The 26,625-nt window shown below is 52.3% G+C and overlaps 8 protein-coding genes and 4 pseudogenes across 8 annotated transcripts; 6 read left to right on the top strand and 6 right to left on the bottom strand.

The window, feature by feature from the left end:
• Positions 1 to 323: 323 nt before the first annotated feature.
• Positions 324 to 6,271, bottom strand: SAPIO_CDS4679 (uncharacterized protein; the record flags this gene model as incomplete). Its single annotated transcript, XM_016787169.1, has 10 exons — positions 324 to 976; positions 1,061 to 1,159; positions 1,224 to 1,486; positions 1,576 to 2,533; positions 2,963 to 3,107; positions 3,175 to 4,531; positions 4,715 to 5,253; positions 5,315 to 5,504; positions 5,576 to 6,186; positions 6,239 to 6,271. 10 exons carry the CDS (start codon positions 6,269 to 6,271, stop codon positions 324 to 326), a joined length of 4,848 nt encoding a protein of 1,615 aa, XP_016643278.1.
• Positions 6,272 to 6,775: 504 nt separating this feature from the next.
• SAPIO_CDS4678 (uncharacterized protein) lies at positions 6,776 to 8,621 on the bottom strand (the record flags this gene model as incomplete). Its single annotated transcript, XM_016787168.1, has 3 exons — positions 6,776 to 8,066; positions 8,163 to 8,431; positions 8,544 to 8,621. 3 exons carry the CDS (start codon positions 8,619 to 8,621, stop codon positions 6,776 to 6,778), a joined length of 1,638 nt encoding a protein of 545 aa, XP_016643277.1.
• A 564-nt stretch (positions 8,622 to 9,185) lies between these two features.
• Positions 9,186 to 10,010, top strand: SAPIO_CDS4677 (uncharacterized protein; the record flags this gene model as incomplete). The annotated part of the gene is made up of 3 exons (XM_016787167.1): positions 9,186 to 9,213; positions 9,432 to 9,560; positions 9,622 to 10,010. The coding sequence occupies 3 exons, from the start codon at positions 9,186 to 9,188 to the stop codon at positions 10,008 to 10,010; spliced, it is 546 nt and encodes a 181-aa protein (XP_016643276.1).
• Positions 10,011 to 10,422: 412 nt separating this feature from the next.
• On the bottom strand, positions 10,423 to 11,384 carry SAPIO_CDS4676 (putative Short-chain dehydrogenase/reductase family protein; the record flags this gene model as incomplete). The annotated part of the gene is made up of 2 exons (XM_016787166.1): positions 10,423 to 10,717; positions 10,789 to 11,384. The coding sequence occupies 2 exons, from the start codon at positions 11,382 to 11,384 to the stop codon at positions 10,423 to 10,425; spliced, it is 891 nt and encodes a 296-aa protein (XP_016643275.1).
• An 869-nt stretch (positions 11,385 to 12,253) lies between these two features.
• On the top strand, positions 12,254 to 15,741 carry SAPIO_CDS4675 (uncharacterized protein; the record flags this gene model as incomplete). The annotated part of the gene is made up of 8 exons (XM_016787165.1): positions 12,254 to 12,966; positions 14,016 to 14,037; positions 14,118 to 14,357; positions 14,635 to 14,716; positions 14,774 to 14,870; positions 14,927 to 15,155; positions 15,225 to 15,402; positions 15,500 to 15,741. 8 exons carry the CDS (start codon positions 12,254 to 12,256, stop codon positions 15,739 to 15,741), a joined length of 1,803 nt encoding a protein of 600 aa, XP_016643274.1.
• Positions 15,742 to 16,135: 394 nt separating this feature from the next.
• Positions 16,136 to 17,008, bottom strand: SAPIO_CDS4674 (annotated as a pseudogene; the record flags this gene model as incomplete).
• Positions 17,009 to 17,570: 562 nt separating this feature from the next.
• On the bottom strand, positions 17,571 to 17,981 carry SAPIO_CDS4673 (annotated as a pseudogene; the record flags this gene model as incomplete).
• A 304-nt stretch (positions 17,982 to 18,285) lies between these two features.
• On the top strand, positions 18,286 to 19,452 carry SAPIO_CDS4672 (annotated as a pseudogene; the record flags this gene model as incomplete).
• A 518-nt stretch (positions 19,453 to 19,970) lies between these two features.
• Positions 19,971 to 21,361, top strand: SAPIO_CDS4671 (uncharacterized protein; the record flags this gene model as incomplete). The annotated part of the gene is made up of 3 exons (XM_016787164.1): positions 19,971 to 20,871; positions 21,147 to 21,256; positions 21,323 to 21,361. 3 exons carry the CDS (start codon positions 19,971 to 19,973, stop codon positions 21,359 to 21,361), a joined length of 1,050 nt encoding a protein of 349 aa, XP_016643273.1.
• Positions 21,362 to 22,009: 648 nt separating this feature from the next.
• Positions 22,010 to 22,666, top strand: SAPIO_CDS4670 (annotated as a pseudogene; the record flags this gene model as incomplete).
• Positions 22,667 to 22,796: 130 nt separating this feature from the next.
• Positions 22,797 to 23,910, bottom strand: SAPIO_CDS4669 (uncharacterized protein; the record flags this gene model as incomplete). The annotated part of the gene is made up of 2 exons (XM_016787163.1): positions 22,797 to 23,432; positions 23,584 to 23,910. 2 exons carry the CDS (start codon positions 23,908 to 23,910, stop codon positions 22,797 to 22,799), a joined length of 963 nt encoding a protein of 320 aa, XP_016643272.1.
• A 485-nt stretch (positions 23,911 to 24,395) lies between these two features.
• Positions 24,396 to 26,591, top strand: SAPIO_CDS4668 (4-hydroxyacetophenone monooxygenase; the record flags this gene model as incomplete). Its single annotated transcript, XM_016787162.1, has 6 exons — positions 24,396 to 25,023; positions 25,095 to 25,157; positions 25,218 to 25,301; positions 25,376 to 25,745; positions 25,815 to 26,349; positions 26,412 to 26,591. The coding sequence occupies 6 exons, from the start codon at positions 24,396 to 24,398 to the stop codon at positions 26,589 to 26,591; spliced, it is 1,860 nt and encodes a 619-aa protein (XP_016643271.1).
• Between the last annotated feature and the right edge of the window lie 34 nt (positions 26,592 to 26,625).

The raw sequence follows: 26,625 nt of genomic DNA, 5'->3' as shown, positions 1-26,625 counted from the left end.
CCTGTAAATACATCTTGCACCGAGGGCCGACTGAGTTGCCCTCCAATGACCTGAAAGTTGCCCCGGGCCACTGTCAAATAGTTAGTATGAGACCCCGCAGGCCAGTATTTGCGCTCGGCTTCAGCAGTCAAAATGTAGCGGCGATAAAACAAAACCCTAGGCTAGGTTTTGGACGTAGCCCTAATTTTATGCTGGTGGAGGGAGGTGAAAACTTACGTTCCATATTCCTTCTCGCTGCTTCCTCTGTGGAGGTTATTTACAGCAAGGTCGCAGTACTTGACATTAGCAATATCACACCAAAATCTGTCACCCTCACAATCGAGTTACGGCTTCGGCGTCGCAATCGGCGTCCCCATGTTCACAGACGACGTAGTGGCGGGTGGTTCTAGTCTGATGGCGGATGATTCTCGCCCGGTGCCGGATGGTTCAAGTCTGATGGTGGATGATTCCACTCCTGTGGCGGATGGCACAAGTCTGGTGGCAGATGTTTCTTCTCCGGTAGCGTTTCCTAGGCATAGGATGATGTCTCCCAGGTTCTCGATGCAATCCAGTATGTCCAGGAAGTCCTGCTCGTCGTCCGCCGGGGGATTGTCGCAGTCGTACACGCGACCCAGGATGTCGACACATCCTGTACCCGACCCGTTGATGCCGCCCTTGCCTACGTTGCCGCCTGACTGACTCCCTTTGCCAGTGAAGGCTGAAACGCCCTTGCCGTCGTCTCCCGCAGTGTCCATGTTGGGCGTGTCTTCGCGAAGGATCACATGGCACACCTCATCTTCGTTTTCGTCTTCTTCTTCCTCTTCCTCATCTTCGGGATCCGCAGGTGTGCAGTCTGGACCGGTGCATCCGGTGGGCCCGCAGTCTGGACCAGAACAACCTCCACCTCCACAACTGGGACCAGTGCATCCCCCTCCCCCTTTGCCGCAGTTGGAACCAGTACAGCCTCCGCCGCCCGAGCAGCTAATGTTGAAGAGTTCTGTGGTAAGTTACAAAGGTTCCAAAATGAAGTAGTAAAACGATGACGGGGGTTCGCAGAAATCTGCAAATGGATTGAACTTACGAAGGGCCGATACACGAACCGCCTTTACGGCACTGGGGTCCAACACAGTCCCCGCCAGAGTTGCAGCGAGGTCCAGAACATCCTCCGCCTCCCTGGCAGCTGTCTCCCTTACAGCCACCACCATGGTCGCAGTTGCTACCGCGACAGTGGCCTCCGCCCTTACATTTCGGACCCTCGCAGTCGCCACCACGCTTGCAGTTCTTGCCGAAGCAACCTCCGCCGGCGACACAATCGGGCCCTCGACAGTCCTTGCCTTCCTCGCATTCGTCGCCTTGGCAGTCTACTGGACATGTCTCAGGTGTGCATTCCGGGAGGATCCTACCGGGAATAATAACAAATATTGGATTGTCATCATCATCGTCATCATCTTCAGTTCCGGGTGGTGGTGGGCCCGGCACGGGGCCGTCTTCGATGACCACGACCAGGCTAGTGTTAAGAGAGAGTTAGCGTAAATTCACTCGGTAGCCACCACCAATTTTGGTAATTGAGAAAGGATGTCTTGTTCTAGGGCTTACTGTCGTGGCAGCTTCTCTTCGCAAAGGAACCAACAGGGCGGATCTGTTGGGACAGGGATCGGAAGCGGAATATCTGGGAATGTCACGGTACGACCACCGCATTCATCACCACACTCCCAAGGCGGTACCGGAATACCGGTTTGGTTAAGCTTGGGCTCCAAGGTCATCGGGCCGTCGGTGCCAAAAGAAACAATTTCCCAAGTGACCGAAGCATCAGACACGGCCGGTGGAGTAATGGTCACCACGGCACCATCCCACGTCGTCGTTGTTGGAGGTGGCTGCAACGGCGGATAGGTCAGAGGCGGGAACTTGAAGTAGCATGGCGGCGTGCAGGCCACCGTCATTGTACCCCAAGCGTCCTCTGCCGTTGCCGCCCAGCTCCAAATGTTATCATCGAGCGTGATAGTGGCACCTGGTCCATTCCCGTCGCTCTCCAGGTGGCCCGCATCTCCGATCCAGCCATTAATGGATGACACATTGCTATTTGGGCTTTGATAGCCAAGTCCGTCAAGTTGTGCACCTTGTGCCGTGATCATGTTGAGCGTTCCAACGGTGGCTAGATTGAAAATGAAAAGATTCTTGTCATCGGACAGCCAGATGATTTCTTCTTGGCAGTCGAACGTGTTTAAGCATCCCTGCTCGTATTTCTGGAACCAGCTATAAATGCCGGCGCCATAGATGAAGATATCGGATGATCTCTCTATCATCAAGCCCCAAGCCATGCATGTATTTCCGGTCTTCGAATCGCATGTGCTGAAGGTTGGATCGCCAGGGAAGAGCCCGACGGACTTGCCGAATGGCTCCGGTGCCGGCGGAGACGACTGAAAGTAGGGAGACTCTGTTTGAATTAAACCCATGAAGAGGTTCTTGGCACCGAGTACAAGGTACTGGTATAAAACGTTGTGTTCAAATCCGGTCGCGTACATCCACGTTGGGCTGGTGGATTCGATGAGAATACCTGGCAGCCCCGAAGATTAGTAGGTAGAATCTCAGATGTTCAAAGAGATGTGGAGTTTGCCTGCCTCGACCAGCGTATATGTCGATTTGTATTCCATCTTGGGCCCTTGGATCATTTGTGAGTACTTGAAGCCCAACTGTCACCCATCAACCTTTTGCTCAAGGGACTTACTCGAGGTCGTGATCTGCTGTCCATCCCCAGACATTTTCAAAATACCCACTCCCGGACGGCGTTAGATGCATCATCAGACTTGTTGCAATGCAATTTTCGTTGACAGATCCTGTGAGCTTCTGGCACTCAGCCGCCGTCAACTTCGAGCCGCTATTTCCACTGACCCTAAAGTGACAGTCTACACGGAGAAGATGATTCTTGGTTAGCGTCGTTCGACTCTTCGACCGTTTCATGCCGTGACCTGATATCAAAGCTCACCCCACATTCCGGATGACCCAGGACCAGAAGCCTTCAAATTCCACTCGACCAAAATAGCCCCGGCCGTGGACCCTTCGACGGCAAAGAGCAGGTCGGAAATTTCAACATCGCCAGCTTCGCCGTTTCGGCCCCACCTGGACCATGACTCGAGGCTTTGTCATATCCTGGAACTTTTCCCCGCTAGCGGTGATGGCGCTCCAAGCTTCACCTACGATTTTCAGACCCGGAGCGATATAGACCGTGTCCGTAACGCGATAGACACCCGCGGGTAGGAAAACATGACCCGGCGAGGAAAATAGGTCCTGCAAGCAGGCCGTGTCATCGGCCACTCCATCTCCCTGACAGCCACGGGACAAAGCGTTTCGGAAGGATGAGGCAGCGACATCCTCGTACTGAGGTCGCTCCCTGTCGTAAAACCCTCCTTGAGGCCCGCCAAGGAGCCTAGCAGGAGTCGAGGACGTCTTTTGTACAGATTCTCCCTCGATGCGACGTCCGTTGGGGCTATCCTGGTTCGCGACGATGCCCCACATCCAAGAGTCGACTTTCTGGCCGCCAGCCAGCACCGTTTCGCCCGTGGTTTCCTTGATGGCGGTACCCGAGCCGCTGAAGTCGACATTATCGAGCGTCAGCTGACAGTAGCCATCCGACGCCATGAAGGGCTGCGTGCGGATCCCCGTGGTGGCGCTCAGAACACTGTCGACGAGGAGGTAGGCAAAGGTCTGCTGGGGTGCCCCCTGATCTTTGAGATCCTGGTTGATCAGGTCGATGCCGACGTCAGCGCCTGAAATCTTAATGTCACTCCACAGGAATGACCAGTCCCAGATTGCCTGGATGGCGATCTGGCAGTTTTCGAACGTGAGGTCCTTGATGGTAAACTGCTGATTGCCGGCACGGAAACCGATGTAACCTCCGTGAAAGCGAACGCCTCTGATCAGACCACCGCTGCCGTTCTCCATGAAGATGCCAACGTGGCCGCGCGAACCTTCTCGCATGCAGATGTCGATGTTCTGAAGCGACGTTGCCTGGGCTACTTGCCAGTGAATGCCGGCGGGACCGGGAGTCGCAGGCTTGTGTTGGTTGTCCGGCGTGTTCCGAAGGTCGATGATGAAGTTGCGAACCTGGCGGAAGAAATTGCTTTGGTTGATGTACCACGACTCGCCATTTCCACCCTCGATGTAGTGGTCCGAACTGATGACGCCCAGGCCCTGGAAAGAGCTTGCCGCCACCAACTTGGGTCGGTCTATTGGGTCGCCAATCATCGTCGTCATGAAGTACATCTCGATAGTGGAGCTAATGAGGTAGCTTCCGGGAGGGAAGAAGACGACAAGAGGCATGACTGATGTCGATCTACAGCTCAAGTCGTCCCCACCACAACGACTCTGATCAGAAATACATTTCTGAATGGCCTCTGTATCATCCGAGACACCGTCACCCTTGGCACCGCAGTCGCTGATCACATCTCTGTACACCTGGTAGGTATCTGCCGATGGATGAAATGGGCTTCTCCCCTTGGGAGAAATCTGGCTGTACCAGTATTCGCTGGCAGCCGCCTTCTCCTTCTTTGCCAGTCTCCGAGGACTCAGCGTCGAGTTTGAAAGCGTTGCATTCAAGCCCGAACGGCGGCTCTCTGGCAGCGGCCACGTAAATCCCATGAGGCCATTCTTCGCCTCGTATTCAGCTACTAAGGCAGCCGCCTCGCGGACCGTCCGGTTCGGTCAGCGGTAGTCATCCCACGACGGGTGGGGGACTGACGGATCCAGCGGCGTGCTGAATGCGAGATGAGTCCCGTCCATGTGAGAGGCGCGGGGGTAAGCCAGCTTGCGCGCGTTGGCTTCCTGCCTCTCTTCCGTGGCGGCTCTGATGAGGCTCTGGGCCGACATGACCTCAGCCGCAGATGCCGCCCGGCGACCGAGGTGGTATACCCCCTTGGGCACCAACTTAGGCCGTTGAAGTGGCGCTTCGGCGTTGTGCCTCCAGAGAGGCTTAGGCTTATTTTGCTGGTTTGTTGGGGCCGCCATCCCTGCGGGCGGCGTTGGCGCTTGTGTTGTTAGCGGTGGGCTTGTATCGCCCCCACCGTCGGCAACGTCCTCACCGAAGCCTTCCTGAGATTCGCCTCTCTTCGTGACAGCCTTGGTCTGGCTCGCCGCGTCAATTACCCAGGCTTTCGACTTTTGTGGCGATGCCACGCGAGTGGTTGAGAGGTAAAAAGCCGCGACATATTCGTCCTTCGCATGACCTTGATTGGTGCCTTCTGGAGCAGAGTCGATTTTGTGTGCCGCACGGATTGCATTCTATTGAAATCGAAATTAGAATTGGGTCACATATGTATATGGATGTGCGCCTTTCACTTACACCCAAGGTCCCCAACGCTTCCCGTTGCCAGTCCTGCTCAGATGAGTTTTGGTCCATTACGCCAAACGCCTGCTCATACGTTCTCTTGACCTTGTCTTTGGCGTTGGTGTGGCACTTGATTGTCTGGGGGGCACAAATCGCAGCGCCGACAATCCCATCTGATGGCAGTCCGCCACCACCCTCGATCCAGCTGAATCGGGTTAGCCCCGGTCAGTAACCATTGATACAGACACTATTGTATTACAGCAAAGGAAGGCTCACCTCGCTGATGGGAACTCATCGCACGTCCACCCCAATCCGCTTTGAAGATTCTTTGTCGGATCGGCCGGGTCAACTGGGCCAAGGATGACCTCGGGGACATTCGGAACACTCTTTGCCGGCAAGTCGAAATTTGTGCTGTAGACCGTTGTGAGTCCCGTAAGGGATCCGATATTCTTACACTGCTCCGGGAACTTCTGTTTCTTGTACGCACTCGACGGATTTTTACACGTTGGGCCGCGTCGTTGGTTGGCGTGTTTGGACTTTTCGTTGGTGTTGTCGTAATGCAGCTCCAGAAGACCATTGGCATCGAACTTGAAGCTGGGGTTTGCCGCGATGTGATTTTCGACGTTCTTGCAAACGAAGGGCATGTATTCGCAGTTATAGACGAGGGTGGGAATCGCACGATGTGGGTCAATCACTGTTGTTTCTTCCACTTTCTCCATGGACTTCGTGTTGGTCACTTCGGCTCCGGAGGCATCCGTGACCACATCGATGACGGGCGTCTCCCTTGTGATTGTGACTGTGCCTGATGGGGGGTCGGAACGAACCGTGTAGGAAGATGACGGATCACCCCTCTTCTTGGGGCCCGGCGGGATACCAGGATGTTGTTCCTGGAGCGATAACCGTCACTTTCTGGGAAAGCTGGGCTGCCACATGAGTGACGAGAATCGATGCCTCCTTCTCATGCGGAGCCATGGTGAGGCTGAGGATGTCAAAAAAAGGCCTATAACGAGAGTCCCTGTTGGATCTGACGTACCAATCTACGGCTAGTAGTTCTCTATAGACATTCCCCAAGTACCCGGAAACCTGGGAATTGAAGAATTTATACAATCTTCAAAGTGTTACCTTTGCTTCTCAGTCTCAACATGAGGAATTCCACCCGGGAGGCTTCATCTGGGCCGTCGAGAGAAATCAGCCGGCCAAGACGAGCTGCGCCAGCAAGGGTGGCATGTCTCCTCGGTATCTTCGCATAGTACCTGCGGTTTGTCTGCTCCCCCGGCCCTTTGTTGTGTTACACGACACTGTCTGCTCATAATTTTACGGCCAATATCCTAGGCTAAATCCTTTCATGCACGGTAATCACTATATTGTCGGCCCTGTGAGTGGCAGTGTGGACGACATAATTTAGGTCTTTCGCTGTGTCCCGCTATGTGCTCAATCTAAACTAAAAACATCTTGATCCATCCTCGTCGGTTACTTTCAATAGAAATCTGCCTTCATCTCGGGATACAAAGCGTGTCTAAAGATCTCCACGTGTCGTGCCTCCGCGTCATCCAGCTCCTCCAAATCCGCCACCTCGCCATCCCGTCTGAAGACCCGCCAATATCTGCCGTCTATTCCAACATAGCATAGCGCAGGGCCCGCAGTCGCCAATTCCTCAGGCGCCCGCTTGAGAACGTCCCGCTCCTCCTCCGCCGACATACCGCTCACCCCACCCGTGCCGACGTCCAGTTGCGTAAGGCGGTTTAACCGTCTGATCGCGCCAAGAAGAGGAGTCCAATGCTGTAACGGCTCGCTATTCTCCCGGTTCAAGTAGCCCCTCCACTCCACACGTACGGTGAGGCCCTCTAGAGTGTCTCTGCCGTACGCCACCACTATTTCCAGCATTGGCTCCGCAGCAATATATTCCCCCTTCGCATCCGCAAGAATCTTCTCGGCTGGGGTAATTGCGGCCTCCGGGTCTGATGAACGATATTCTAGTTCCAGGTCGTACATCCTTGGTGAAATCTTCCACAACTGACGCAAGGTTTCACCCTCGTCCGCTTCACGGAGAATTCCGCCATCATCAGGGTCAGGGTACCTGTCGGCGGAAAATGACAACGCAAGTTGGCTTCCAAGTTCAGACCATTCCCTCAACAGGAAATCTCGAACGTCATATTCACACTGGTAGACGCTGAACCGGCGAAGATTCGGTGCGGAGTTTGGGCTAAAACCTTCCCAAGCGATACCGGATTCGTGACCATACCTGTACAGAACCACGATGTCCTGCTCGTCGCATATGACGTCCATGTTGTGAATATAGACAGCTTCAAGTGTGTTCAGATCCGTCAGCGCCCTCAATGCGCAGGCCTCAAATGGCAACACTGCCGTGCCGCACTGCAACGATTTCAGCCGAAGCGGACTTTGAGCTTTTTCATGGTAAGCAACGCATAGTTCGTCAAAGTACTTCCATAGGGACGTCTCTACGCCCCTCGCTTGCTCATCCCAATAAGCCCGCTCCAATGCCGGATCGGAAAGGGAAAGTGCCAAGTGCTCCAGTTCTGGTGACTGGCAAAGAACATCGACAATTTGGTGTCTCCAGGTGTATATGTCTCCGTATAGTTCCTCCAAGGTAAGTTGTTTTAAATTCTCTAGGTTCGAGAGTCCGGTCGACAGCTCCACATCAGCCCCGTGGACGTCGACCTCGGAATCTGGAGACCCAGTATGATGGGCAAAGGTGATGGAAACAGCGGATAGTTTGCGGCAATTCTCAAAAAGCGCCGAAATGGTACTTTTCAAAAGTGGGTAGCCGACCATTATTTCCAATGGGCATGTTAGTGCTGTGTGAGGTCCATGTTGTCTAGCAAAGTCATCGATTTCAACGTACCGAAACTGTTCAAGGCCATGCGCCACTTGGAAAACCGACCGGGCTGTATCATTGGCGATACTGACCTCGAGGACCGTCCCGCCTGAATATGGTGCGACAATGCACAAGGATCGAATTGAACCGAACCAAGCGGTCCGACGCCCTGTCGCGAATCTCGTGTCCCACTTCGGCTCGACGACTCTGACGGCTGCATACAAGAAAGGCGAAAAAGCCTGATTAAACGCCTTGGACGTAAGACAGAGGTTGTAGAGTGCCTTCTTGTTGGTAATCTAAATGGGGGCACACGAATTAGATTCCCATGGTAATCCGCAGATGATCGGTCGAAGGGATATGAACGAGGTGCCTCGCAAAAGAAAATGGCCCGATTCATGGTTGACTGACCTGACCTCCGATATTGGATAGAAGTTCGGGAATAGCCAGGACTCTCGCTGCAGACTGTGGTGGTTCTGGGCTGCTCATGGTGGATTGGCCGGTGGCTTGGACGCAGCTCAATTTCGTGATCATTTATCGACCAAATGAAAAGCAAATGCAGCCCGGCAGGGTTAACGGAGGTTGGACAGGCACAGCTGTTGGGGTTAATGGGGTGTGGCGGGGCAGCAGGGGCAGGGCGGTGCTAGGCACAGGTTGTTGGTTTGGCGAAGAAGCAAAAGGCAGCTTGAGGTGAAGGAAGGGGAAAGTAGCCTGCGAGTAAAACGCGAGGAAATATAAATATAAATGGTTCTGCCGATGTTTATGTTCATCCGGCCGGCAGTAAAAGTTGTGTAACCACTTGCCGAATAAGCTCGGGCGGCGTTACGACGTGGTTAACCTAGAAATAGGCAGAGCTGCAGCAAAGACGCATGCTAGATATTCCTTTGAATTTGTAATGGGCCATGGTTGCCGTGTTATCCTCATTTCACCAACCAACGCCTGAGCATTGGTGCCTATCTCGAATCTGTCATCTTCATCTATCTCGAACCGCTCCTCCCTACATTTATATCTAAGCCAATCCGGGTTGAGTTGACACTCTCTTGAGAAAATAAAATGAGCAAGCGGACGCATTCTACCGCGGGTATATCGATCAGCAATACAAGTTTCCGTTCTATCTTCTTCTGCCCGACCGTCCTAATCGGAAACATCTCTATTAGCGTGTCCGTCCCTGCCTAACAACTTGTCTCTCAAAGGAACGGCGCTCCTCTTGTCACTTCTTCGGCTATCCGGCACGGCTCTAGGCTCCCCGGCTGCCAAGATCCTTGGCGCACGAGCGCCAGCGGCCTGTGGAGAGAACAGCGGCCTTGGTCTGCTATGGCAGAGATGGAGGCACATCTCAGGACATTGCGCCGCCAGAAATCATAATCGCCTCTGCGTACCTTCGATCTCTCGGCGAAACTGCCTCGGTAACCGACTCTTTCTGGACCAGTAAGCATAAACACCAACCACTTCTTCTTACTCGAAACGCTGACAAGATTTCGTAACGCAGTGCCGTCATCCAGTGATTGCGAAGAGTGGATGTTGCCCCTCCAGTCCTCGAACTCGCCCATTCTGGTCTTGGCGAAGCACATTAGCCCTCGCATCAAATCTTCCGTACTGTATGAGGATATTGCGACCACGATTGACGGCGGCGGCCTCCTCGCTCGCTCGGAGGACCTTATGAATTCTTTGTTGGGCTGCGGCCGTGGTGGAGGCATGGTCGGGTTTCGAGTGAACACGACGAATCCTCTGTACGAGTCTGAGGAGTATAAGAGTCTCAACGCCAAGCCAGAAGGTATCCTAATCAAGATTGTTCGCAACCCGGAATTCAAGGAGGAAGCTGCGGAAGTTGGAGAAGAAGAAGACACGGAAACTGGAGAAGAAACCACGGCTCCCTAGGTATCTAGAGAATTTTGTCGTCATTGGTTATGTGAGTACGACAATCTTCAGTGGTGTACTTCTTTCGTAGTACGGACTCTACGTAAACAGCAACCAGCACCATCTACGCAACTCGAAGTCAGGCCGAGAACTGACGCGGAAATATACTAGAAAGGCCAAGAATAAATAAGAGTAGAAAGATATTTAGAAGTTCAGAAGTTGAGGTATAAAATCCGGCCATGGGAACAAGGCCTCTCAAATATTACTCGTTACACCGAGTTGTATGCACTCTAGCTTGTCCAATATCTCTTTCCACACCTTCTTCTGAGTCGCCGCTCCTTCATCGCTCCTCACCCAATGTGAAATCCTGTGTTTCTTCTTATTAGAGCAGGGTTTTCCCTTGATACTTAGCAAAACACTAATTAATTGACACTTACAACTCAGGCTTGGCCGGCTTGCAGTCGCACAAATATTGTCCATCGGTGTCTCGATTGCCCTCAGCGGCGTGGACCAGTGTTCTCCCACCCTCCTCCGCAGTTCGCATCACGGCAATTCGCATAGTCTTGACATAAAGGGAAAAGAAGCCGCTTGCTTCTCGCATAATATCCGTCTGCACCGCGCCAGGGTTGACGATTGAGGTGACGATGCGTCCCGAGCCTGACGGCTGTGTTACAGTCTTCGAGAGTTCGCGAAAAGCCAATAGTTCCATCATCTTCGAGACATTGTATCTAAAATTAGAAGAGGGTAAGTAAGTAAGTAAGTAACCGTACCAGAAGATGAGAGTGACAATTCGGAGTACCTGTCTTTCATCCTCGCGCTATCCTCACGCGCAAGCTCCTCCAAAATATTCTCCGCTCTACGCTCGGGAAATTCTGTCATCCAGTGGACAAACGACCCGGTGAACGTCAGAACGACATCTGTGCCGAATCTCTCCGCCGTCTCTCTCAGCTTCGGTAGCAGAAGAACGGCAAGCAGCATGGTACTGATGACGTTGACGGTGATGGTTCTCTCATTATCCTCGGCTCGCTCAAACTGGTGCGTGTACAAGCCCGCATTTTCGATCACGACGTCGAGTCGATCCAGCTCCGTCGTCACCCGCTCGGCGAACGCCCGCACAGACTCATAGCTGGCTAGGTCGAGCTCCCAGACCTCTGCGACGCCAGCGCGGCCGGTCGAGGCTACAATTGACTTCGCCGCCGCGGTGCCACGCTCACAGCTGCGCACGGCTAGGATCACCTTGGCGGCTCCAAGGCGGACGATGTGGCGGGCTGCCTCGAGACCTATGCCGGTGTTGGAGCCCGTGACGATGATGGTCTGCCCAGCGAAGCTTTTGGTGGAAGTTGGTAGCTTGAGGCAGAGCTGGGAGCGGATGAAGTGGCCATATGGGAGAGACATGGTGTTTGTTTGGGAGTGCCGTCTTATTAGCACAAGAAAGATATACGTAAGAAGAACTAGGAAATATTCGGTGACAGGTGGATTAGCCTAGCTAAGGAGCTGAGATATTGATGGTTCGGGGATGACTCCAGCTATATTTATTATATCTTCAGAAGCCATCTTTGAGGCGCACAAAGTCGGCATCGAAAAATGATCTATGCTTCTAATCCGGCCGTTCTCCGGATGGATCACCACGGATCACCCCAGCTGTAAGCATATTGCAGGTCATCCCGGTCCGGAACATGAGGACACGAGGTCCAAGGTAAAGTTGTCGTACACCGCACCATGCGTGTTTCTGTGTGGTGGATTAGGCTTAGCGCTGTAAGCAGTTTGCAGAATGGATTGCGCTAAGTGAAGATGGGGGAACCCCGTGGGGTGAATCTTTGACGCCGCCATCGCATCTATGATTCCAGCCACAGGCACCGGTGGTGCGTGGCAGGTTACCGTCCCTTCCGATTTAACTCCAACATCCTCCTGCAAGAAGCTTACATCCACACATCATCCACTTCCCCCCGATCACTCTGATGTACACCAGACGTGCCGTGCTTTCATCGTCATCTACGCCGCAGCAATGCCACGTCTATCTGAGGTAGGGCCTGGTAAAGCATCGTTCCAAATGGGATACGGGTTGCTAATAATGATGCCCAGGCACGGGGTCCAGAGGATGACTGGACTGGACTGAAAGACCCAAAGGCCAGGCGGAAATTGCAAAATCGATTAAATGTCCGGGCGCACAGTTAGTCTCGTACCAACGTTAGGACAAATCATTTTGGCTATATTGCTCACCGATGTCTGATTATCCAGGGAGGCGGAAGGCATTGCAGTCCATCATGGGGCCACCCGCTGTCGCTCGCGAGGAACACCAAGATAAATCCATCATGGCGATTGAGCCCCGTCCGCTCAGTGCCAACGCATCTGATTTCCGCCTATCTCAAACCCGTTTCCTAAGAGCCAAATCAACTTCATCAACAGCCCTATTCTGTGGCTCGAGCAACGGAGATTGCCCGGGTTGCAGGGACTATAATGAAATAGTCAAAAACACATTTCCATTGTCACTCGACCACCTCATCCCCCTGATCCAATACAACATTATCCGCGCATCCTTGACCAACGCTTCAATTCTCTCCATTCACCTACCTGCAGGCAAGTGCGGCCCAGCGTGGAGTAGAGTGCCGCTGTTTCCTGCACCACCCACCATCCCTGACTCCCTGGCACCGACCGTCCTACAGCTCAGTACCCCGCATGACGTGTGGATCGACCTCTTGCCCGACCCGACAATGAGGGATAATGCCATTAGGGCTCTCGACACGATTGACGTAACTGCGCTTCAACGTGATCTCACCGGCAGCCAGTGTGGCGCTGGCAACAATGTGGATTTCGTTGGCATTCTTGCGTGGAACGACCCTTGGCGTCCAGATGGGTGGGAGCTAAGCGAAGGCTTTGTGAAGAAATGGTCAATACTTCTGCTTGGATGCTGGGAGTTGCTGGCAGCGACGAATCGGTGGAGGGCAAAGCGTGGGGAGGAGCCGCTGGTGTTTGAAAGGTAAAGAAGATATAACATTGCATTTGTTGTCCTTAAGGTACTTGGCGAACGGCTCAGCGGACCGTTCGTGGTATGGTCGGGGCCTGTATTCTGGGGGGGCATGGACCGGGTGTTAGTGGGGGTGGCCACTACGATCTGCGCCGCGGCGCCCAGGGGCGGTCCTAGTGCCCGCGGTGTTGGCGGACTGCCGGCCGCTGGGCGTCTTGCCGACGCCATCGTCGGAGGCGATTGGGATAGGGGTCGATGAGATAGAGAGTTCGGTGTCTAGTATCGTCTTCTTCTCCTGAAGCTGCTTCTGAAAGGAAGATCATTTCGCCGACCTACCCGTTACACGCATTCCTAAAAATCAAAGTTTCCTCTTGCTTTGTGCATAATTATTGAAGCACTTATTATTCTTGGTAATAAATGCCCTCAATCTGATCATCTTCTTAGAATCGGACTCGCGGGATCTGCCCGGCTCCGGTTCGGGTAACTAGCTGCGACGTGAGTTAACAGGCCCTAATATGCATGTTACTATGCGGTGTGCGAGCGTGGAAGACTGCACCTACGCGGCCTGATAACCGAAATGAGAGGAAGAATCGGGGTGGCGTGGAAAGCCAGTTTCCGAACCCTGGTAACGACAGCTACCGTACGCAAGGATATGATAGGGGGATCGTAGCGGCAGGTGGGTCGCGTGGTACTCAGAGTAACATCAGCCCCATACCTTGCTTGGACTGTTTCCAAGTATTCTCGGTTTCGGTTTCTTCCCTCGCGATTTGGCGAGAAATGCGAGCAAATTGTGTGAACGTGTGCAGTCCCTAGGCGAGTCAGGCAAGCTGACGTCAGTTCATCCCCTTAGATCACCTTAAGTAGAGCACAGAATTACTCGAATAGAACACGCCAATTTTCTAAACTAAACCTCAACACACGCTGGGAAAACACGGCCCTAATAACCGAGCAGGACTGGCGATGGGTTATCTCGACGCATTACAGCTCATCCTACTGGGAGAGCATGTATCTATTTCGCAAGTACTCATCGCGGCACTAACCATCTATCTCACCATCGATAGGATCGGTCATTACAAGAAAACTGTATGTTTCGGCTCCTCGGAAAACAAAAGAGTTTCTCTAATTGATGAATTTGATGTTCTAACTTAATCCGCCGTTTAAAGCCCAAGATAACGTCGATTGGGTTTTTACCTATCCCATTTATTGGATCATGGGTTGCCGCGATTAGATTTATGCGGAATCCTGTCAAGTTTGTTCGTGAAGGCCAAGCCAAAGCGAAGAATGGGTTGTTCCGCATCGCCACGATCCAGGGAGAGTACGCCCTCGTCACCGATCGTCATAAAGTAGCCGAGTATATCAAGGCGCCAGACACGGTATTGAACTCCCAAGACGGCTCAAACGATGTACGTGCATTGAAAAAAGGGGAAAAAATCCCAGATGAGGTGACTAAAGGGTGCCTATACAGCAACAACAAATTCCTTTCACTATGGGATATGGTGTCGGCCATAGGACATACCATACCAGGGTTGTTCGCGGACCGATCACTAAGGGAATTTCAAACAAGACGCCGATCATGCTGGACGAGGCGACGCTTGCACTTGATCATTATATTGGATCTCCCACTGGCAAGACTGACCAATCATGGCTAAACGTGTTCAACCTACTAATATCCTCCAAGAGTACACCCCAATTGGCTTGTACGATGCGATTGCCCTTACGGTAGCACGCATCAGCAACCGGATCTATGTCGGAACCGAGTTCTGTATGCAGCATTTTCAAGATTGCCCGAGTGAGAGTTACATTACTGACTTCAGTCTAGGTCGAAATGAGGAGTTCCTGAAGAACGCTGCAGACTACGCCCAGGCTGTGGTCGTGTCAGCCGAGATCCTCCGTGTGTTCCCGGAACGGTTCAAACCGTACGCCTCAGGCCTCTTCCCCTTCCAGCCGGTATTAGTTGCTCACGTGCTTTTAGCATTCTAGTCCAATTCCTTCCTGTGATGAAGTATCGACGAAATGGATACAAGTTCCTACAGTCCTTTATCGAAGATCGCTTGAATGGAAAGCTGGATGAGAATGGAAATAAGCCTGACGATCTCGTCCAATGGCTCGTGGACGCGGCTCCTCCCATTGAGAAAAACGGACCCATGATTTCAGAGCGGGTTATGGCCTTGAATGTCGCATCAATCCACACTACAACAATGGTTCGTAACTTGTCGAACATCCGCCTGAGCAGCAAGTGACAGCCACTGACTTACCCTCTACTGTTTCAGACATTCACATGTGCGTTGTATACTCTCGCGGCACAGCCGGAGAAGTATCTTGAGCCCCTGCGACAAGAAGTTATGGAAAATCTCGAGGATGGTCAAATCACGTACAAGACCCTGCAAAATCTGCCAAAAATGGAGAGTTTCTTGAGAGAATCTGGTCGCTTCAACAACGCTGGCCTGAGTAAGTTCTCTACCACGCGGTTTTTTTTTTTTTTTTTTTTTCCTTCTTCTTGGGTGGCTTAGATTCAAGAGGTATTTGACTAACAGCTGTTCTGTAGTGGCGATGCAGCGAAATGCCCGCAAAGAGTTCCGATTTTCAGACGGCACGGTCATCCCAGCTGGTGCCAAGATAGGCGCACCGAGTTTGGTCCTACATCGAGACCCAGAGGTATACGAAGACCCAGATGTTTTTGACGGGTTCCGCTTCTGCAGTCCCAAGTACGCCGATAACAAAGAGGACTCGCCCGTCTACACCACGAACAACTTTTTTTTGTTCGGGCACGGAAGGCATCCCTGGTAAGCCTTAGTTGACTATCATACATACTCAAACGGGACCACGCTGCTGACGATATCCTGAATTGCTCCAGTCCCGGTCGTTTCTTGGCAGTTCACGAGATGAAGTTGACGTTTTGCATTCTACTGTTAAAGTATGATTTTAAGTTGGCTCCGGGCACTCAACCACAGCCCTGGTTTATTGGGACCATGGCCATCCCAGACACAACTTTGAAAGTGCTATTCAAAGCTAGGTCATCCGGGATTACCCAATGAGAGACCCTCTCGTCACAGACGGGTTCCAACGCGCGTTAACATCAGCATACTTCGTACACTAAGTTGAGAAATTAAACTGAACATATTTCGTGATGACCATGATTAACTCTTGCTACGTGCCTTCTGACAACGCATCGTTAACACCATTACACTTTCCCCTCGAGTCCGAGCAAGGGCTTCGCACTCTCGGCAATTTTGGGATCCTCTTGATCTCGCAGAAATTGCACTCGTCGGCCAACCACCTCCGCTGTCATCTCGGGTTGCGACGATACCCAGAACTTGCCCTCGGCAATTTGTGCCATCATTACCCGACACCCCTCCGCGAGATCCATGCCGTAGGTGTGCATTGTCTGGTACATTCTTTCTCGGTAGGCTGTGGCACTAGCAGGCTCTCCGGTTCCCCCCTCGCTATCGAAAATCCTCGTCTTGATCATCCCAGGAATCACCGAGCACACGTGAACCGATGGGGCCTTGAGTTGCATTTCCAGGAACAGGCCCTCAGAGAAAGCTTGGACTGCGTGCTTGGTGACAATATAGGCCGTTTGGGTTGGAAACACGCTGAAGGCGCCGATGCTCGCGAGGTTGGCAATCCAGCATTCCTCCCCTTGAGCAATCATGCGCGGAGCAAAGGCTCTGACCCCGTGAATGACCCCTTTGACGTTGATATCCAGAATGGAGTCCCAACGGGAGGCGGGGATCTCCCACGAGAAGCCCAATGTTTCGATGCCCGCGTTATTGATGAGCAAGCGGACACTGTTATGGCGAGAGAATACATCTTCTGCTAGTGCATCAAGCTCGGAGGGTACTGAGACATCGACGGCCACGTGTTCTGCCTTTCCACCTTTCTCCCGGATGGACTGTGCGACAGTCTCGGCGCGCGATGCGGAGACGTCAGTCACGATGACAGTCATCCCAAGTTCGCCAGCCCGAAGGGCCAAGCCAGCTCCAATGCCAGCCCCAGCGCCTGTAATGACGGCAACCCCACCAGCGAGCCTCTTTTCCGCCGTGGTAACGTTCATCTTAGGATTTAAGATATAAAGGTGCGACGCACTCTAAGTATGAAAATGCTTGGATGGCATATGAGACCGCGAGGCGGAGACGAAGTGGGAATGAATTTGGGCAAAAGATCCAGGGGGGCCCCCAAAATTGTTAACAAGACTAAAGTGAGAATGAGTACGAAGTATAAGTAAGTGACACACTGGCCTGTTGGGTTCCCCCATATACGGTAGCCTAAGGGGATCATGCCTGACAAAGCCGAGCTGACTCGGTTCCGGTGGAGAGCAGCAAAGTAAGTATTGATTCCACACTTAGTCGTGGGCTAGCCCTGCCAATGACCGTATTAACTACACAGAGGACAGAGGGCTCCCCTGCGGCCCTCTTAATAGAGGTGGCATTCTAGCATACAGAATAGATACGCTCCAATTCTTCTAGATTCCTTCCAATAATCCCGTCTTCTAGATTCCTTCCAATAATCCCGTTCTCCCCCCCCCCCCCCCAAAAAAAAAAAAAAAAAAAAAAAAAGAAAAAAAAAAAAAAAAAAAAAAAAGGAAAAAAAAAAAAAAAAAAAAAAAAAAAAAAAAACTAATCACGGAGAGTTTCACATAGCTCCCCAATAACTACGATCGATGGCGTTCGTGAGGTGTCCAAGAATGCAGCACAGTCTTCAGCGACTGTCGGTGCAATGTCCGGCTTCGCGAGGAGCTCCGAGAATTTCTGGAAAGCTTCCTGGCTCTCGAAGACCATTTCCGTGATCGCGTCGTAGGCGAAATCGGACGCTGAGCCGCTGATAATCATAGCCGGGTACTGCTGGGTCTCTTCCACCGTGCCAGTCTTCTCGAGGCGGCTGATGTATCGTCGCGTGTGGGATATGGGGAAGAGGTTGCCGCCGAGCTCTTTCATGAGCGGCACATGGACATTTTCGTAGTGGGCTCGGAATGCAGCAGGTGTCAGACCTGGTTTCCGGTAGGCGAAAAGAACCACCGTAAACACCATGGCGAAAGGTATCCTTGTAGGAAGAGGCGTAGACTAGGATGCGGATAGAATTGCCGGATGTGAGGTTAGAATCGAAGGGCCTCAAGGATGAAAGGCATGAGAGTATTTGAATTGCAGAGGCAATGCTAGCGTCGTCTCAGGATATACCAGCCGTTACTGAGTCAGTAAAGAGCTGTCAGCCAAAAGAGGGGTAAGGCACTACATAATTCGTAGGAGATGCGCCGGGGTGAGGGCCATATGACGAATCTTTACAAGGTACTTGCTAGCAAAGGATACACGAGAGAAAAGCATCGCCACCGACACAATGGATCAAATCGACCCCCAAGACCTCATTCAGAAAGCACTGGACCGTTCAATCGAGCTCGGCGAGATTGGCATCTCCGTCACGGCTTATCATCGTGGTGAGCTTGTAGTGGATGCATTCGCCGGTGTGATGAACTCGGAGACGAAGCGACCAGTGGATGCCGAAACTCTGTTCCCGGTATTCTCCGTCACCAAAGGCATCACAGCTTTGGCAGTTCATATCCAAGTAGAACGGGGCCTCGTGGTCTTAGATGCGCCCGTTAGTCGATACTGGCCCGAATTCGCAGCCCACGGAAAGGAATCCATCACGGTCGAGGATGTTCTCTCACATCGGTCGGGGATCCCACAAATGCCAGCGGGTACGCCCGAGCAGATGGCAGATTGGGACTGGATGATCGCGCGCATCGCCGAGCAAGAGCCCATCTTTGAGCCTGGAAAGCACAATGCTTACCATGTGCTTGTTTGGGGATGGCTCGCGGGCGAGATCGTGCGGCGGACAGATCCAAAACACCGACCATTCAACGTCTTTGTGCAGGAGGAGATCTGCCAGCCCTTGAGAGTCTCGGAGTTCCACATGGGACTCGCGGATCACGACCTGGGTCGGGTTGCCACACTATACGGAGGAGACAGCTATGGGATGGTAGACCATTACAACGTGAACCCTCCGGGCGTCTTCCCAGGTAGCACAGTCCACAACCAACGGGAGATGCAACAGGCGGTAGATCCAGGGGCGGGCGGAATTGCAACATCCGGGAGCATCGCACGCATCTTTGCCCTCATTGCCGAGGGTGGAGCCCTGGACGGCGTACGTCTGTTGGGGCCCGAGCGAACGGTAGGTCTAACGCGGCCGCGGAAGGGCGCGCATGACCCCGATAGAATATTGCCGATCCCGGTGTGGTTCGGAGCTGCAGGGTTTTGGCTCGGGGGAGAGCCGGGAGCATCGGATCCTATTGTTGGTGATCACCGAGACATTGTATATAGCCCCGGAGCAGGAGGGTCGATTGCCTGGGCAGACATTCGTGACAGGATCGCGGTGGCTATTTGTCATAACAACATGGACACGCCGCCCATTACGGATCCGGAAAGGACATTTGAGCCCATTGTGAGAGCCATCAGGCAGATTGTCAAGAAGAGAGAGGAGGATGCCAAGGCGGCGGCGTCACAATAATAGCTAGCAAGTTGAGGTTGAGCCAAAGATACACCGAGTTCATTGCTGTAGTAAACAACTGAGGGCAGCTGCTCAGTATGAATGAACTACTCCACACATTGACAGGACCCAGCACAAGAATATGCCAGCCACACAAGCCACAAGCCACCCCCATAGTTGGTGTGACTTAGCTTGGACGTTGTCAGACTCGCCTCGGCAGTCCTAATCCAAATCCAACCTCCCTCCCCTCCTGTACCCATCATAACCAGAGATCCGATTTATTTGGTTTGGGCGGGCGCAGGGGATTGGGTCGAGGAGAGGTACACGTGACTAGCGACAAACATGCTGGTCACGGGTTAGTCGGGCCCCTGCTTTTTCCCCGCATTTTCGTGTGGAAGCAGCCCGGTCCAGTCCTTGTCCATTCCACTAGTGACCGACGCCTCGAAGCTACTTCGTAATTTAGCTACATGTCAAATCGCGAGTGACCAGCATCCTGTAACATTCCTCAACTCTGTCGTCCAGCCCACCTCCCCATAAAAATGGCCACACCGAGCAACTCGCACAACACCGACGATGGCGGCCCGGAGGCTGCTCTAGATTTCCAAAAATTATCAAAAGATGAACGTCGACGCGCGAGGAAACGCGCCACAGACCGCAATTGCCAGCGCCAACACCGCCAGCGTCAGCGGGCTTATGTTCGCCAGCTCGAAGAAACGATCCAAACCTTCAAAACCAGCTTTGCCCAGTCCAGCAATAGCGAGGTCGCTGCCTTGCTCAAGGAGCAGGAGAGGCTCCTGGCCAGATGCCAGAAACTCGAGGCTACCCTCCTGCGCATCAGTGGCCTCGCTAACTCGGCCAGGGGCGTGGAGACATGCCCCCCCGAGCCCGCCCCGGAAGCGCCATGTCTTGAGAAAGCTTTAGATCCTCGTGTGGCCGCCGCGATTCAGATGAATAAACCAATGGAAGAAACTTCCGCCTCGTCCGGATGCTCACAGACATTGTGCGATCCCGCCTTTCCTTCCGTGGACCTCGATAATGATCGACCTACGCCTTCTGCGGAGACGTTACGAATGCCCGGTTCCATTTTGCCCCCAAGTTTGGACTACTTTGACCTCTCAGATTGTTTTCTAGAGTTACCCAAGGACCACCCGCCCGATATTCACCTTCAGACTCAAACCAGCGGGACATCTGCTCATATTGACCTGCTTACAGAAGTCACTAGCGACGGGGGCAATTTCGGAGAAAACAACTGTGATGACAGCCTAGAGTCCGGCGCAAGCGGCATTCTAGACGGAAGCGCCATGAGCCTCGACGTGCTGCCAACGTCCCTTCTTAGTTTCGACACACCGATGAACGAAATGGTGACGATGCGGGATAACCTCAGCTCATGGGCTAATTCATCTACGCCTCCGGGCTTCTTACGAGTGTCCAACGACTTGGGTCAGTGGGATAAAATCATAATAAGCATGATCAACGAAGCCCGGCTTCAACGTCGACTCGGCCAGTTCCCAACCAACGAACCGACGCTGAGGTCTCTTCTGTCCCACCAGTCAACAGAGGTACTAGCATCTCGCCTCTATCATCATATTTGCTCATTCGGCCCGATTCCGCTGCACCTTCTGCTGTCCATATTCTGGGTTCAGTATCTCCTCTTAAGGGTATATACATTACTCGAATCCCTAAGATGAATCTTAAATGCTTACTTCTTTTCGCAGTGGTATGTCCTCGGAACTCGATCGGCCTTCCTCCGGATTCCCGAGTTCATGCGACCTACAGACTTAGAAACACGTATCCCGCATCGACCATGCATTGGGATGCTCGTGTGGTACGTTGCTCTTAATGTCAAAAAAGCTAGTTCAACCATCCCAGTTCCTGCTGACAGCTCGTCCAGGCCGGACATTCGTCGCACATTGATTCGAGATTCGAATAGTGCGGACCCTGAACGGATAGGAATAGAGCTATTAAGACACTTGGGTGAGAATTGGGTACCAACAGCACATGTCACGGGAGAGCTCATTGGAAGCACGGATGTTTTTGCAGTAATCGAACACCAAGCATGTAAATTGGACTCTTGGAAGGTCGACCGAATGTTTAAAGAGAAGCATAAACTGTTTATTAACTGCAGGCTAGACTGAACACGATGGATCATCTAATTGCCCTCACTAAGAGAGCCTTGGAAGTGAGATCTGCCAGTCCGCATATAGCGCAAGTCGCCTCTTCCTCTGCCACAACCTTCAATACCGAATACGCTCGGGCGAGAAGCACCCCGCAATTCCAAGCCAATGTCCGCCTCGGCTAGCTGAAACGCATAATGTCACCCTAAATTCCGTACCTTTGAACCCCGCCGTGTGAGCTGTCAAGGCTTGGTCAGGAAAGCTGACGATGCAAATTCTCACTAAGACTAATCAGTCAGGGGCCGCTTCTGAGCATGCTGATTCAATAAAACTAGTATTAAGTTGCACCATTCCATTTGTTTTTGTCGTGTTAGAATGTAGAATCAACTCTTCAGAGTTGCGATTAATCTCAATTCAAACCATTTTTATCTTAGTTCCGCTACAATACTAAATATTTCCACAAAATGGCTACCATCGAGCAGATGACCGTCTACGCCGCTCAATTGGACGCCCGAACAGATGAAAATGCCAAGAACAGACCAGTCACCGAAGCTTGTGTATTCAAGCTTCAACCCGAGTTCGCAAACGACCATGCCGCCGCCGCCGCCGAGTTTGACTCGGGCATAGTAACACACTGCAAGCCTGGAGCACCCTACGCGCTCGGGATCCGCAAAATCGCCTGGGGCTTTTCCTCCTCCGACCCGTCCACCTTTGTATGGCTCATCGACTGGGAGAAAATCCAAGATCACTGGGAATTCTGGAAGACGGCTGGCTTTCCGCCAGTGATGGCCACCATCTCCAAACTATTTCAGCCTGGGCGGCCATTGGTGCGTCACTACGACTTTGGTGCCGAGGGGATGTTTGACAGCGACATCACGGTCGCGAGGATCGTGATCTGGGATGATGGCGCGGAGGGAAAAGAGAAGCAGCGGGCCAGAGAACTGGGCAGCGCTCAAGGCAAGGCAAAACATACTAGGGCAGGTTACGCCGTTGACATTGACGAAACCAGCTGGTGGTGCACGCTCTTGGGCTACGATAGCGAAGCCGATGCGAGGGCAGACGTAGTTTACACTGGTGATGGGGCTGAGTCTCACATTATTACTGATCTGCTGTACGCTTGATGGCACGGAGTTGAAGGGTGATAAGTTCAACCGTGCCTTGCTTTTTATACTTCTTAAGATAAATGCTGCAATTAAGTGCGTAAAAGTCTGTCTTTGGCCCTCGTATCTAACATGGTTATAATGAAGGACCTCAATCCTGGAAGCTCCTCTCGAGTGCCTTGGATATCCGTTCCCAACAGTCTCGGACGTCCTCTTTCCTGAAGTCTTTGCTGCCCTCTTGGTAATGGCTGAATCCGTGGATGGCTTCGGGGTATTCACGGCTCTCCACACTGACACCCGCTTTTCTTATATTCTCCACGTATTTCCTGCCCTCCAATTTTAAACAATCCTTCCCCGCGGTCACCACGATGGCCGAAGGAGGCTTAAGAGACTTAAGAAGGGGAATTTCGGCAGATAATGGTGAAACAAACACTTGAGATTTGTCAATGTAGGGAGGTAAATACGATGCCTCCATCATTGTCGCAGCCCAACACGGCAGACTCGAAGCTTGGGTCTCCTTGTCACTGTCTCCGAAACGCTTGTCGTAACCACGACTGAGATCAACACTAGGGTAGACTAACACTTGAAGAACCTGGCGGAAGTTTGGTGGTAGACCTTGCCGGAAGGCAACGCAAGGCCCGGAGGTAAATGATAAGAGCAGCGACAAACTTGCCGTCAGGTTGCCGCCGGCAGAGTTGCCCATGACCGCGACACGCGCTGGATCAATGCTCACGCCGAGGATTTCCTCGGCGGCAGGAGCAAGTGCCCATTTGAGGACTTCGTAGAGCTGAAGGAGAGCGTGGGGGTACGGATATCGCAGTGATTTAGCGTACTCGACAGATATAACAACCATCCCAACCTGCCCCGTCCCATGCTATTATTAATTCTAGGTTCGCTACCGTTCGCTACCATTAGGTCTAGGTATGTGAATAACTAACCTTGTCACCTAAGAATCGATCAATATGTTCTCCATCAGAAGGCTGGCCCAAAATGAAGCCACCTCCCTCCGCGACCAAGAGAAGAGGCCAGGGACCTTGATGGGCGTCGTGGTTCTTATGCGGAATGCAAAGCGCAATGTTGACATAACCTTCCCCCAGTCCAGGAGTCGGCACCGTCAGAGTCTTGTCGAAGAGCTTGCCAGACCCAGTCAAAAATGCAATGGATCTTCTTAATACCCAGGCTGTGCAATGGAGGTATAGCTTGTACGGGATGCTGTAGCCTGAGCCACTGGCTATCTCGGGTGAGGGGATTGAATCTTGATCCATTGTATTGTGCTGGGTTCAATGGTCGCTGCAATGGCGTGTTTGCGTTCTCTAGTGGTGAGACACTTTGGTAGCTGTGAGTGAGAAACAATGCAGTTCTAAGATATTGGAGACAAGAAATGTTGAAACCTTGGGATGCCGGACAGAAATGCCGTGTGCCGCGCGTTGGCCTTGGACACTGACAGAGGAAAATGTGTGCGCTTGCAAAGCTGACTTCGCCATGCTGACACGCCGAGTCCCCAACCGCAACTCGGTGTATCACAGATGACTCGCCTTGCAGGCCTATTGGAATAAGTGGTCGAGGAAATTCAACACTTTTCGTAAAAAGAAGCAGACGCTAAGGCTCGAAGCGCTTTAAATGCCCGTGAGACAACTTAACTGGCATTGCACCCAGAGAGTATCAACTGCGTCGTGCCTCCGACCAAACACCCCTCCCCCAACCCCCTGGCTCAAAAAGCACAACAAGAAAAAAAGAAAAAGAAAAAGAAATGTCATTGAACACGGAGCCTACTTTCTCGACTGCGGAGACTTTGCCACAACCTCAAGTCGCCTCCCTTGACCCAGAATTCAATTCGACGGGTTTAGCGCGCAGCGAGGAGTCGGAATCAAGCAAAGTGCCCGTGTCCTTGCCCGCTGCACCATCATCATCTTTCCAGCTTCTTCAGCAATGGCATTCTCAGCCAAGGAAGCTCCGCATCATCCATGTTGGCGCTGGCGCAACAGGCTTGTGCACTGCTTTCAAGTTTGAGCGACAGCTCACCGACTACGAGCTTGTGTGCTACGAGAAGAATGACGAGATTGGAGGCACATGGTTGGAGAACCGATATCCGGGATGCGCTTGCGATGTTCCTGCTCATATCTACACTTACACATTTGAGCCAAATCCTTTCTGGAAATCCTATTATGCCGGATCACCTGAGATCCACGACTATTTTATGCATTTTTGCGAGAAGTACCAGCTCCGCAAGTATCTCAAATTGAAACACAGGGTTTTGTCTGCGGCCTGGCATGAGGACAAGGGACAGTGGGCCGTTGAAATCGAGCACGACGGAAATGTATTCACCGACTGGTGTGACATCCTCATGAATGGTTCCGGACTCTTGAATAAGTACAGATGTAAGTTGAAACCTTAACCGGTTCATTCTTTTCGGGGAGCGGCGTATCTAGCCATGCTGACTGTGCTCAAGGGCCCGAAATCGAAGGTTTGAATACTTTCAAAGGCACGCTAGTGCACTCGGCGAAGTGGGATCGTGAGTGCGCTCATACGTGAGCTCAAGGCCAAAGCATCATCTTGCTAAATATTTGAACAGACTCCGTCGACTACTCCAACAAGCGAGTTGCCGTGCTTGGAAACGGTTCATCCGCTATACAGATTATCCCTCAGCTTCAGGAAGGTAAATACATGCTTTCTCCCTAGCTCCATTTCCACGACCGTTCCGTTAATCCATCATTAATTCACCTTTTTCAGTCGCTTCGAAGGTTGGGTGCTTCATGAGGGGTAGCACTTGGATCGCGGCCCCCATGCCGCGTGTCCCTGTCGAGCTGCCCTCTAATACCGGAGAAGAAATCATCAGAGACAAGGAAGCCGTCCGCCCAAGTATTGGCCAATACTTCTACACCCCTGAAGAGATTAAACGACTGGCCGATGACCCAGACTATCTGCTCAACTACCGCAAGAGAATTGAGTTTGCCATTAACGAAGGCTTCGCCATTTTCTACAAGGATACTGAAGCCTCTAGGATGGCGTACCAGTACATGCAAGCTGAGATGGCCCGGGGACTTGAAAATGATCCTGTCTTGACCAAAAAACTCGTCCCATCTTGGCCAGTGGGTTGCAGGTAAGTTTCTTTCTTTTCCTGGCTCTTCTCACGATGTAATCTTGAAGATACACGCTCACACTTTCGCAGACGTCTCACACCTGGAGACGGGTACCTTGAAGCTCTGATCAAGCCCAACGTCGAATGCTACTTCACGGAAATTTCTTCAATTACGGAGAAAGGGTTGAACACTACAGATGGCGCTTCTCACGAGGTAGACGCCATCGTCTGCGCAACCGGATACGACATGGCGTGGACACCTCACTTCACTCTTATCGGCCGAGACGGTGTCAATATTAAGGATGCCTGGAACCCCGAGCCAAAATGTTATCTCGGACTGGCTGCTCCCGGCTTTCCGAACTACTTTGTCATGAATGGTCCTCGTGGAAACCTTGCCAATGGCACCGTTCTCCCATGTCTTGAAACGGAGATTGACTATGTGATTAAGGCTGCCAAGAAGATGCAGAGCGATCGCATCAAGGTATTGGACGTACGGGAAAGTGTTGTTGACCAGCTTGATGAGTACATCGATGCCTGGCACCAGACGAGTGTTTTCTCGGGGTCTTGTCGCAGTTGGTATAAGAACAATAGCGTCGACGGAAAGCCCCGAGTTTGGGGTGGATCAGTGAGTTGCCCTCCCGTGGGGCAGAATAAAATTGATACCTTTGATGCTGACGACCATCTCAGTCGGTACATTTCCTAAAGACCATAAAGACTCCCAGATGGGAACACTACAATATCGAATACTTGGACGACAATCCGTGGGCGTTCCTTGGAAATGGCCGAATCAAGGCCGAGGTCGAACACAGTTTTGAAGGGCTGACGTCCTATCTGCGCAATTCCGATTGTCCCTGGACTATTGAATAAGACGGCGAAACCCAACTTTGGATATTATGGGCTA

This window comes from Scedosporium apiospermum, assembly GCF_000732125.1.
Source record: "Scedosporium apiospermum strain IHEM 14462 chromosome Unknown SEQ_SAPIO_0093, whole genome shotgun sequence".
Taxonomy (NCBI): domain Eukaryota; kingdom Fungi; phylum Ascomycota; class Sordariomycetes; order Microascales; family Microascaceae; genus Scedosporium; species Scedosporium apiospermum.
Note: the sequence above shows the minus strand (reverse complement) of the source record. Positions and strands in the feature narration are given on the sequence as shown.